At 43.7% G+C, this 12,690-nt stretch overlaps 1 protein-coding gene across 1 annotated transcript; it reads right to left on the bottom strand.

The window, feature by feature from the left end:
- Positions 1-620: 620 nt before the first annotated feature.
- Positions 621-11,027, bottom strand: LFNG (LFNG O-fucosylpeptide 3-beta-N-acetylglucosaminyltransferase). Its single transcript, XM_075830352.1, has 8 exons — positions 10,542-11,027; positions 4,837-4,885; positions 3,842-3,941; positions 3,572-3,725; positions 3,374-3,459; positions 3,105-3,270; positions 2,874-2,959; positions 621-2,677 (listed from the first exon to the last, which is right to left on the bottom strand). The coding sequence occupies exons 1-8, from the start codon at positions 10,962-10,964 to the stop codon at positions 2,611-2,613; spliced, it is 1,131 nt and encodes a 376-aa protein (XP_075686467.1). The 5' UTR covers positions 10,965-11,027; the 3' UTR covers positions 621-2,610.
- Between the last annotated feature and the right edge of the window lie 1,663 nt (positions 11,028-12,690).

Raw genomic sequence — 12,690 nt, 5'->3', positions numbered from 1 at the left:
CACATCTGTAGCCGTTCATAATTACGGTAGCGCCTGTAGACTTCTATGGGGAGTCCGTGCTGTAATTAAAGACAATAGGACATGATCTATATTGATGGATCATTTCTTCGTAATGTACACCCATCAGTAAAACTACGGAGAGGTGTCCATAGCCCATAGAAGTGAATGGGTCCGTAATTACGAATGAAAAATAGTCGTGTGCACGGGGCCTAATGATGCAAAACCATTGGAGAATACTTCCATAAAGACATGGTCATGGCTTATGGGTGATTGGATTTAGCTGGACAATAGTGGGTCCAATAGTATGGAATATCTGCTAATACTGAACCCACCGAATTGCCCTTTGTTTTATAAAAGGTGACCACCAGCTTAGTCTGGTGGGGTTCAAGTAGACTTATGGAGCACTGGATACACTAAGAACTCATGAAGTAATAATTGGCAAATAGACTGATATCAGTAGTACATACTGTTTTTTTCACCATTTTTCCCACTGACTTTTTGCTCCTTTACATTCAGCCTGCTGACAGGCTCCCTGATCTTGTACAAGCCCTTCCCCTGATCACGTGATCATAGACCATACACCACTTGGATGCACAATAAATAGGGAGACAAAACCACCATTTTCAGCAAGAAACCGCTTTATTTAAAGCAGAGAACGACATACATCAGAATCACCCTGACACCGGGTATAATTCCCCTGAGAACAATTGTTAATTCTCTTTAGATTTAAAAACCATAAAAAGTCCTATAACAATAAACCCCCAGATACTGGGATAATTAAATTCATAATGCAAGCGCGTAGAACAGATAGAACAGATTTCATTTTGATAAAACATGACATTTTCTGATCCACAGAAAACTATAAATTCATTAGATACATTAAAAAATATTTGCCAGATCCACAGTAAAAATACTGCATCTTTACATTATATACAAGCAATGCCCAGTATGGGCAATAAAATTACACCCTCCCCCCCAAAGTGTCACCTTGAAGCTGCCGTAAAACTCTGCCACTAAATGGACTGATTATGAATAACCCATTGAGAGCTGGAAACTATTAAGTGGCATAGCAAATCTGCAGAACACAATTGTGCAGTTAGACCATAAACTGCTGCTTAAATTCAGCAGCATGGGCTGGCCCGAGAAGGGGCTGTGTGATCTGCGAAATGCTGAAGGTTCGTTTCCAGATGAGAACATGTTTTGCATAGAGTACTGTTGGGTACCTTGCGGTTTATGTAGAGGTTAGGAAGGAGAAGGGTTAACACATGGTGGGGAAAAGGGATAAGTCTATCTGCTATTGGCATGGATGGTCACAGGATCCCACCCGAGAATCATAGTGCCAAGCAAACTGGGCTGTGGTGCCTATTTTGGATCACCCCTGATTTTATAGGTGCCATTTTGAGATCTGTTTTGTAGGTGAGGGGCCCATTTGAAACAGCAGATAATGCTAGTTTAATATCGGGTAACAGCAGTCACTGTAGTCTGGTTCCTAGAAAGTATTTACTGGCAGAGTTTTTGCATTGAAACTTTTTGAAAAAATATAAAAATGGCCTTGAGGCCTTACTACAGGTCCTTGTGCTTCCGCTGACCATTACTAATGGTGAAGAAAAAGTATGGGACCAAACTTGCAACTCTCAACTTTGTAAACGTTGGAGCCTTTTTCAATGCGGCAGCTTAAGGTGCTTTCAGAGTCCAGCTCTTATTTATACACAGTAGATCAAAGTGCAGTCAAAAAATTATTACCAGATTCACTGCCACAGCAAATACAATGCAGAACACTGGCAGAAACCTGGTAAAGATAGTCCTATCCGAGGTCATGTTCCCAGTTGTAACCATGTCAAGCATCTACACTGAGGACCACCCCATCCTGATAGGACTAGAGCCCAAGTACAATGAAATTAAAAAAATATATCTGATGAGGGGAGGAGAGGGGTCTTCATTTGGATATAAATCCGGAGCCTAAAAAAACAAACAAATGGAAAACATTCTCTAGAATAACTTTCCAAAACAAGACCTATGAGAATTCAAAAAGTTAGTAGCACCAATGTCCTTCTGGAATTATTACAAGCTGGTATGAAAAGTACCAAAAAGTTAAGAAACTTCACTAGGGAACAGAAGGATATGAGTTCAGCTCAAGACAATTGGTGCTTTAAGTTTTGGTCGGCTATAGGGAAAGCCATTTTTCTTTAGGTAGATAAACTATAGGTAGCTCACAAAAAGCAAATGTTTAGCAAGCAGGTCTTCAGCATACATTCTATAAGAATAGCAGACACTGCAAAGCAATTGTATAAAAAAAAAAAAAAAAGTCTATAGGCTTTGACTGAGCCATATGACACACCAGCACGAAGTATATCAGTCTTCAGGCTCAGTTCCAGAAGTCCACACACCTCCCAGCCACACGGAGGCGCTCTGTAGAGATAAGCTGTCACTGGTTGCTCAGGCAGAGACAGTAATCGGCCGCACAGCAGCCTATGAAACGAAACACTGTGCGTTCTATGCACAGCACCAGAAATCGGCGACGTTCACAGCAAGGGTAACACGTACAGGTCCCACATAGCCCTTTGGATACCAGGGAAACTTGGGACGAGGTTGAAGAAGATTTGTAGTCTTCTAATAGGAAATATTCTTGGGGCACCAGGGAGTGTCTGGATACAATAGACAGTGGATGGATCTGAATCTGGAAAGAGGAGAAGAATATGTTTAAACTTTAGATTACAGCCATTTTTATATACATGTTACAATTATGGGGGTTAGTCCGGGATGGTAAGTGCATTTTAAAGGAACTAAAATAGGGCTCTTGAGAAACTAAACAGACAGTTTTTTGACCATAAAAGAACTATATAATGTAAGATTTAATACGAAAAGCTCCTTACCTTGAAGGATCCTCCTCAACCGAAAAAGCCCCCTTCATCAGGATAGCGTTCCTCTTATTTTCAAACATTCCATAACTTAATGTCACCTGAGAAACAAAACGCTGGTTAGAAACCTTGTGTTTCTGGAACAGTATTTTTAACTTCACGCTCTACCCAGTACATAACTATGAAGTGGGTTCAAAACCTCAGAAATTCCCCCTTTTTTTTTTTCGACAATGGACTGTTTCTTACCTGATTGTGGATTTCACTTTGAGGAACTTGGTGTAGGTTCTCCAAATGAGAATGGAAGAGGTTACTTCTGATTAATTTTACACCCAGCACAGACTCTATGATGTACCCAATGGTGCAGTCATCGGGAAGTCTGATCTTCTCAGCGGTGTTCATGAAGTGTCCACCACTATGAAAAAACATGACATTTAAAACAAATCCAAGTCAATTCCAAGAAATTGTTCCTTTGACACCCTAAGCACGCCATAATACTTAAATATACCCATCCTTACCTTGCCCATGGACTCATTTTCAATGCCAGCCCGCGGCTGATGCAAAAGCCAGCTCCTCCAGTAGCAAACCAGAAGTTGACCGGGCGCTGTCAAGAAGGATATATAGTTACAATACTGGTCCTGGTAAGTTTAGAAGAACACTATCCAAAGTGTTACCATAGTTCGTTCAGAAACTCAAGTAGGTCCAATGTTCCTTACCATCTTGCTTTCACTGATCCTCTCCGTTGCTTGGATGGGCCGATCTAAGCTTGGCTTCCCAATATAGATGTCATTGGTATGAGAATAACGAGACAGCAGTTTTATGAGCGTCTTCACATTGACGTAGTTATCATCATCCACATGGCAGAACCACCTGAGACAAGCCGGAGAAACCAGGTGAGATACAAGAACAAGCCAGTCCAAAGTGATCACCTACAAACTCTTCATACATCATTCATTTTTGGAATTTTTGGCTTTATGGACGCTTACTTTTTGTTGGACTCTATGAACTTGTCGTACTCCACCGCCATTTTGCAGGACAAGGCTTGACGGCTATGAGCTGCTGAGCAGTTTGTGCTGACGACGTTTCCTGTAGGAGAGGACAGTAAAAATATGGTTAATATAAAAGTAACGTGCAAAAGAATTATGAGTTATTATCGGACGTTGCAAGCGCGGTTTAATACAGCTGCTGGGGCAGAGGTATAAGGTTACAGTAGAGAATAACAGATCACACTGGGGGATGGAGGTAACAGATGGAACGCGACATTGTCACTTTGGGGGGGCAGGGCAAGCTCAATCGGGAGAACATTTGAAAGGGTTAATTACAAGTCAGCCCTCTCCAAGCTTATTTTTTTTTTTTTAAGGAACGCTGTCCCATTGAGAATGGACTTTCCCAGATCAGGCCACCTGTTACTGGCTGTGCGCTCAATAGAAGCTGTATCAGTAGTCTGAATGGAAATCATTTACATGAGCAGAATAAAGGCCATGACCCAGACTCAACGGGGGGAAAAAATATACACATGCCGCAGTAGTACAAAACCCACCCCTACGCTGGTGTTCCAGCCTCCGCTATACATACTGGTTAATACTATAGATTACTCCTCAGCAGTCTAGTTAAGAACGTCTTAACCATACAAAAAAGGGGGTAAAATACAGTCTAAGGAGCCCGGAGCACATTTTAACAGGGCGATCACCATTTGTAAGGATTATGTCCCAACAAAGCCAAACGGCACTTAACCACTTCGTCTTATCCCTATATTGACAGGCGGGATACATTTAGAATATATTAACCTAAAATAATGGTTTCGAGCTTAAATGATTAAAAAAAAAGGCAAAGAGATTGATAAAATTCACGTTTTGACAACTTTTTTTTCTTGCATTTTTAAGGGGCTATCCGCAGGGTAATAGTAGCCCTCGGAAATAATCCCAACAATTTAATATAACAACGTCATCTTATAAATAAGCAAACGCAAACTCAATCTCACCTGTCTTTTGTTGCAGCTCTTCGTCTTCCCCATCCGTGAAAATGTAAGTCTGAAAGATACAATACCAACAAAAGGAACATTAGATTTTCTGTGCACCTGGGAGTCTTATTCAAATAGGGTGCGGAAGAGCAGATGGTCTGGGGACAGGGCATATAATTTGGATCTACCCCCGTGCAGATCCACAAGCAGTTTCTATTGTGTGCAGAGGCTTTGAAAAGAGACAGATGTTGGTTAAAAAAAATTGGATAAAAAAAACCCTTTGCCCCCCCCCCCCCACCCCCTCCGAGGCTGGTAAATGACAATGGAGGAATATTTAACTCCATCGCTTTGTTATATGGAGGACGTGCTTATTTACAGAATCACATGATGACCACGGATGACCCATAGTCCGTGGTATAATGGTCTACATACATCATTCCCTTCTCGCATACATCACGCAGTAAAACCTTCATTCAATCTCCTTTGCCGGGTTGTATGGGACGTTCTCTACAGTAAGCGCAGCTGTTTTTGTGGCACGAGACTTGGCATCACTTAAGCGGACTTGGACAAGGCTTGAGCTGTGCCAGCCTTAACACCTGCCTGCCACTTTGCTTACAAACTCTAATTTTTTTTTTTGTTTTCACGCCCCCGGCAGTTCCTATGTAACTCAATAGCTCTGTAAAGCACTTGGCTTATGGCGCTGCAAGACTGCCGGCTACCTTCCTTCCCCCGCCCAGTTCTACCTTCTCCACCTGCCTGGCCGCACTCCCTTATTTACACAGTTCGGGATAAGCAGACGCCGGCTGCCTCTGTGGTTAGGTTTTCATTGTTGTGGGGAGGAAGATATTCACAACATGAGAAAACATAAGTTTTATCAATCAGTTTTGGAAAAAAGCAAAAAGAAAGGAGACATTGTGCCGGCTGCTGCCTACTTTGGGTCAAAGGTAAATAAAAAAAAACTAGAACAAAAGCAGCAAAAAAAGAACAAAATAGGAGGGAAGTGTCCCTGGAAACGGGCCGGAGTGGTAGCTTCGCTGTCAACAATCATTTATGCTGGCAGCGGGTATTCTTTATGTCAGGGGGGAAAAGTTGGGCTCCTGTTTTTGAACAAAAGGGCTAAATGTCGCCGGCTACCCTTCGCCATTGAGGGAAAGTTTAAGCGGAGACATGTCCGTCCTTATTAGCATACAGCTGGCCTGGTTAAGCTTGGGGTATTGAAGGGAGAAGAAAAGAAAAATGATTGATGTGAAGACCCATTCTTCCTCCTGTGGTACCCAGGAGGGGGGTGAATGAATGAAGTGGGGGGGGGGGTGGATCTTGGATTATTTATGGAGGTTAATTTAACACAAGAAAGACAGAAATTGGTTAAAGTGGCTATTATGCCTATTGTTAAAATAGCTTAAACTAGTATCACCCCCTTCATCTGCTTAACTTCTGCGGGCCAGATTTCCCAAACTGTCAACACAATGAAACGACACTGTCCCCGGTAGCGTCACTAGGAATGTATGGCATTTATTTTATTACGGGTCTATTTCATCTCACTAGGAGCAGCCTTTATGTTATAAATAGATAAAAAGACTGTTTATTGCCAGGTCCCGCTAAGAACAATCTGATCCCGTGTCAGTCGCCCCTTCCCTACTGAGGCCTGACGAGACAATGGGATGACTCCGGTCTATATAAGTAGTGTCTCCTTTCTTTATGGATGGACAGGAAAGAAAACAGCATGCACCCCCTTTATTGGAAGGAAACTCCGGAAGCTTGTAGCCTGCTTGCCTGCTCCTTGGAAGGAAGGGACGGCCTGTTTAAAGACTTAAGTGTCACCTCTTGGGACATATCAATATTCTGCAGAATCGTGGCCTCACACCCCTTCCTGCCAGACCCATGACTACAGGAGCCCAGCCAGGAAACCCAATTAAACCCAAACAATTAACTTTTATCTGCTCTCCAACTAGCGTACATTGGGTGGATCCTGGGCATTCCAAAACGTCACCTTTTACCCTATGGTATATAAATATATATGTATTATATATACATATGTCCACGTATGCGCTCATACAGTATTTATAGCCTTTTTGGTTCATCAGAAACTTTAGAGACAACTTTCTGGAGGAGGGGAGGTTAACATGCTAAGGCAAAGTACAAGGTTAACAAGTGTTGATTGCGGTTTATAAAAAGTGACGGAAGTTTTACAACTTTAGTAACATGTAGGTGACAGTGAATGTCAAGCTGGTAGGAGAGCAAAGTGACAAATGGGGGCAGGAGGACGACCGAGCAAGCACTGTCATTAATTCTAAGGTTACGGGATACAAAAAAAAATAATTTGTAATTTTTTTAAAAATGTCAATTTTTCCATCATTTCATAACTACTATTTGGGTGACTCACTTATTTCTGAGGCTACTGAAATGCTAGATCTAACTTCTGCTTTTTTTGCAGTCTACTTTCAATTTAAAAATTTTTTGTTCTTTGCACTTCTCGAAATTTCAGTTTTAGTCCCTTAAGTAAAGAGGGTTAAGACAGAGGAAACCTCATTGTTCTAAAAATCAGCAGTTTTAATAATGACAGGATGCCAACTCCTCTTGTAACAATAGAGACCACCACAGCAGTAGGTGTGGACAATGAAAGACCCCCCCCTACCTCCCCCGCTTTGCCCCCCAGAGGTCTAGTCCTTCTACCAGTATCAATAGGTAGCTCCTTTGCTTTAATTCACCGGTTGGGCGGGGGGGGTGGTATACACTAATTTTGTAACTGATAACTTTAATGAGTGATCCAAGATATACAAGATGTGGTGCAATCTCCGATGTTGGACATTATTTGAAATTTGAATCTCCCGCTGCGGTGCCAGCAGACAGGTTTGGCAGGATGATACCTGCTCAGCTGAAGGTGTCATGGGAGGAGGAAGGTGACTGCAATACAACTAATCGAGCAGGTGAACCCAATACGCAGGACACCCAGTTCTTCTATAGCAATTAAAAAAAAAGTATAAAAAAAATTACCTCCCCACCCCATTTATGAGAATATTTTTGAAAACAAAAAAGGACAAGGCTCTCGTATGTAGACCGCCCCCAAGAACTTGCTCCAAGGAGGTCCGAACCAGTTCTTCCCAGTTAGATCTGATAAGATTGGACCATAAACTCAGGTATGTTTATACCACAAACACAAATCTGAATTCTTCCTGCCTCAGCCTTGTTGATATATACACAAAGCGGCAGGTCAGGAGCATGCCAGGAGCACGGCACACCTTTCCGGCGCCGTTACACCTGAGGACAGGGGCTGGCGGGGCAACCTCTATCTCGTCAGGGCCACGGGTGACAGCACAAGTCTTTTTAATGCCACCGGCCCTCTCCAGGGGATCCCTAACATCTGAAGTGTGCATACCATCTAACCCATTCACTGCCAGAGGCGATGTTATACATTGTTCTAGGACTAGCATGACACCTCCGTGTGAGGCCTGATGAGATCAGTCCATTAACCCTTACAATATTCCCCACCTGTCATACAAAATATGTAGAGAACAATCAGGTTTTACACCCAGTCTACTGTACAGTATATATCCAAAAAACCCTGAGGGTTAAAGGGTAAAAGCCACAAAAAGAGAATAGAACATCTACTCGGATTCCACTACTAAAATATCAAAGCTTCATATGCGCCAGAGGGCCGCGCGCTAGAAGCGAGCCACCTTGCAACATTGAAGCTGTAGGTTTCCGCTATTGTCACAAGAGTTTATCTATTAAAAATGTAGAATCGGTCGTAATAAGCAATACGGAAATAAGCCGCTTTTCACTAGCTGGGGTGGTCTATATATTAATAATGAGTAGCCGTAACCGTCATCTAAAACCAAAATCGAGACAATAGAGCAAGGTAACCGTATATCACCACCAGATCAAGACACAGGAAACCCGGCCTATTGTGTTCATCAAAGACGCCTTGTGCTCCAAAGCAACCAGATAAGACATAGCAAATGACAAGGAATTAACCCTTGAGAGAACTCTACGTGTCAACCCAGAAGAACGAAGCGAAGATGGTCACTGACAGAAGACCACTAAAAAAAGGACTATTACTTGTAGAAGGCACGAGTGCCAACAATCGAGGTTAAGCGCGTGTGTGACTGGGCGAATACTCTGTTTTGGGTTAAACACTTGATGTTTACTACCCAGGGGCATGTTGGAAGTGAGCGGACTGGAAATTCCACTTGTGCCCTAAGGACCTGGCAGAAAAACAGCAATTTAGTAAGAACTGTTGACAAAACATATCATTGTTGACTAAAAACAAAAAGAAAATGAAGTTTCGTCTTCCGTAAAGAAATAGTTAAAAAGTTATTTGCATAAAACCTTCTGAGACCGAGTTGGTGCTCTTAAAGGGACAGTGCACAGAAGCTTATACTTGCAGATTTATTTTCGGAGATTACCATTGAATTGCATAGCCTGAATTTTTATTTTAAACTAAACTTTCTGTATAGAACATGATTATCCCACAAATCTTTAGTAGAACTACGGTCAAGCTCTCAATGAACCCACCACCAATTTCACTAGGTCAATATGAAAGACTCCGCTTCCAAAGTCTATTGGAGACATTTCCCTGAAACGGCTGTCCTTCAAGACTCCCACAAGGACTGTCAAGGCTGTCAAAGGGGATCCCAGAACGCTACCCCCCTTATTTTACTAAACACCCCCCTCCTCTCGTCTTGGGTCTTCATTGGCCCACATCTCTAGGCAACCTGACCCGGACACCACAGCGATAGCTTGGACTTAAAGTGTTCCCATGATAAAAGCCTCATGGAAGAGGCGGCAAAAGCCTTTCTGCTTGCTTGGAGAAAAGGGGCATTGTTATCAAACGCAGGGGGACAGCGTGAGAGCACAGGCTTGGTCCCTGGGAACTCAAACTGCCTCCGAAACAATGAGAAACCAAAGAAGAGATTCATTCTAAGGGATGTCATTCTATAGGACGCCTGAAATTTATCCTCTTCTCCCCTGATCTTCAGTGCGGACTTGTAGACTCATTCATAAGTCGTCTACTTTAAGAAAAAATAAATCACAATGAAATCTACTGTTACAAAAGATAAGAATTTAAACTTCAGGGATAAAAAAAAATAAATAAAAAAAAAGTCAAGGCTTTCTGAACAGCAAACACTTGAGTTGAGGTTTCTCTAGTTCCGGACAGGAAGCCCTTGGTCCTCTCGAGCATCACACCTATACTCAACATCTCAAGTGTTGAAGGTTCCTCTGCGGGTTCTCAGTGTGTGAAGTTATCCTAATAGTTCTATATAAGAAATAGACATTTCATAACCCTTGCAGGTAATACAACGATAGGTCAGAGACTCTAGGACATCTTGACGGGTAGTGGTGACCAGACAAATGGTTGCAGAAGGTCAAGGCTTTTTGGTGGAACTCATAATTTTGCAGTCACATAAGACAAGCTAAAGAGAGCAATAGACATCCTTGCTAGAGGATTCAGGACCGGGTAGTAGATAGGGACTAGAAGACAAGCACGATGGATGTCCCAGAATTAAAGGTCTCCAACGAGACAAGTGTGAACAATTCCCACCCTACAACTACAAGACCATCACAGCTGTCTTATTGCATTTCAATGTAACAGAATTTATGACAAGAGGCCTGGACATCATAAGACAATCTAGAAGAGGGACACCTGACTTGGCAGATGCACGTGTCACAAGTAGCGCTTACAGGTTGCCAGGAAGAGTTATAGCATAAATCATCAACCCTCTCACCTGCTCCTTGTTTCTGGAGATCCAAGTGTCCATGAGAAGGTCCATCCTGGAGCGGTGGAACTTCTTGGTGGTCTTCACTGCTATGAACACGTCATTATTGGTGATGTCCTCCACTGGTGGCTTACTAGCCCCGGTGCCTGCTGGAGTGGCCACCTGCTCCACGTCTCTCCTCACCCTGGTCAGCTTGTTGATATAAGCCGAGAAAGTCTGGGCACCCTTGGCAGTAGCAGCGGGTGCGTCTTGCTCCTCCACAGTCTTGGCAGGAGAAGGTTCAGCTTCTACCGCCACTTGGCTTTGCGAGTCCTCTACTTCTGGTGGCTCCTCTACTACCACCACCTGCCGGTCCACCATGAGCACCAGCAGGCAGGTGAGAGTGGCCCCAACCAGGGACAGCAGAAACTTCCTCCCGCAGCTCTTCAGCATGTTGTATGTTCCTGCAGCTCGTACTATAGACCCGCTGCTGCCTGCACGCACCGTCCTGCTCTGCTCCTATACACACTGGCCGTACCATGCCGCCGACAGGGATTTAAAAGCTTCTGCTGTAGGACACGCCCATATAGGAGGGGTTTACACATAGCTCCGCCCGGCACTCATTAGAACGCAGCGCCGTGCAGAACATGGTGGGCGTGGTGAGCAGCAGTTCCACCCACCTGGGAAGGTGTGTACGCCGTACCCCGCCCACCAGTGGCTAGAATAGAGTATTCGGGGTGTGGTTAGCGACAGGCACGCCCCACTGGCGTGGAATTCCTGAAGATTCATTTCGGGCTCCCCTTGTGTCACACGTGGGAAGAAGCTACACTGAAGGAGACGTGGGACACACTGTTGCGATACTGCTGCGACATTTAGCTGCCAAATACACTTTATTCTTACTTTTCTTAAAAGCTACAGCTCTTATGAAGAGTGGAATGTGAAACTTAAAATCCTCCTGTATGTGGGTGACATATGGGGGGTGATATATCGGTTGATCCTTCTGTATGGGGGTGATCCTTCTGGATGGGGGGGGGGTGATATATGGGGGGTGATCCTTCTGTATGGGGGTGATCAATGTGCACAATTGGTATCAGCTATCCTTTAGTCATGGTCTCCAATCTGTGGCTCATCAGCTGTGACACTACTACAACTCCCAGCATGCCCTGACAGCCGCAGACCCAGTGACTGTACTACGTGCAGCCATAACTTTTTTATTTTTCTGCAGAGTTCAACATGTAGGGGCTGGTCAGGCAATACTGAAGCCCTGGCTGGACTAGATGACTATATCATTATAAAGTGGAGTGCCCCTTTAAGAGCTTTGACTATGCTTAGGCTCACATTCCCTTACTGTAAATGCAGGGTTTTTTTCTGCCCAGCAGAGATAGGGTTAATTCCGGTCATATAAACTATGATCATTCTTATTTAATCAGTTTGCTCGCTGAATCCATGCAGTCCCTCCGTATAACACACACTGCTGCGGGTATATAAATAGATCGGTTGCTAGCCTGGGACCTACTTGGGTCTCTGACAATTCGTCTTTTCCAAGCGCAGTCGCCAGCAGTTCCGTGATATTTGTCAGAAGTGTGTCATATGTGAAAGTGTGTGCCCCCCTCCCCTCCCCCCCCCCCCCCGACTGCAATCACAAGGACTAATCACAAGTGTTGATTTATTACATAAGGCCTGGGCGACTGACGAATATAACGCTTGCTTGTGAAATCCTAAATGACTTCTAACAAGTAAATCCTGTGCATTGTAAATGAGCCTTATGCGGCGTGTAGGTGCGATCCATTCACTACAGTCATTTACAATCAATAGTGTCTATGAATGACGCCGCCCGATGAATAATCCCTTTACCTGGTCCCTGTTGTCATGAATACACATGAAGGGCTCAGTGTCTAAACCGCCATATCAAATTATCTAAACCCCTTATATATCAATTTGCGGCTGTCTGTTGTGTAACTACAACTCTCAGCATGCCCAGGCCACTGCCATACACAGTATAAAGTAATAGCAAGAGCCAAAATTTTCCCCATAGCAGAGAGATCAGACACAAACCAGAGGTCACCTGCTCCCTATACGCAGGCCGATCAGTGATCCGAATATATGGGAACGAGTGACCTTGAAAGTGATCGCTGCTCGTCATACATTTGCATTTTGTCGGCGACCGTTTTTCGGGCCG

This window comes from Rhinoderma darwinii, chromosome 6 (genome assembly GCF_050947455.1).
Source record: "Rhinoderma darwinii isolate aRhiDar2 chromosome 6, aRhiDar2.hap1, whole genome shotgun sequence".
NCBI classification, from domain to species: domain Eukaryota; kingdom Metazoa; phylum Chordata; class Amphibia; order Anura; family Rhinodermatidae; genus Rhinoderma; species Rhinoderma darwinii.
This window is presented reverse-complemented; position numbering and strand designations above follow the sequence as displayed.

Excerpts from the sequence above, each read along its gene's own strand:
- LFNG (XM_075830352.1), bottom strand. The coding sequence starts at position 10,964 with ATGCTGAAGAGCTGCGGGAGGAAGTTTCTGCTGTCCCTGGTTGGGGCC. Across the intron at positions 3,271-3,373 it reads AAAATGAGTCCATGGGCAAG|TGGTGGACACTTCATGAACA; the intron begins GTAAGGATGGGT and ends GTTTTTTCATAG. Across the intron at positions 2,678-2,873 it reads GTTGAGGAGGATCCTTCAAG|ATTCAGATCCATCCACTGTC; the intron begins GTAAGGAGCTTT and ends TCCTCTTTCCAG.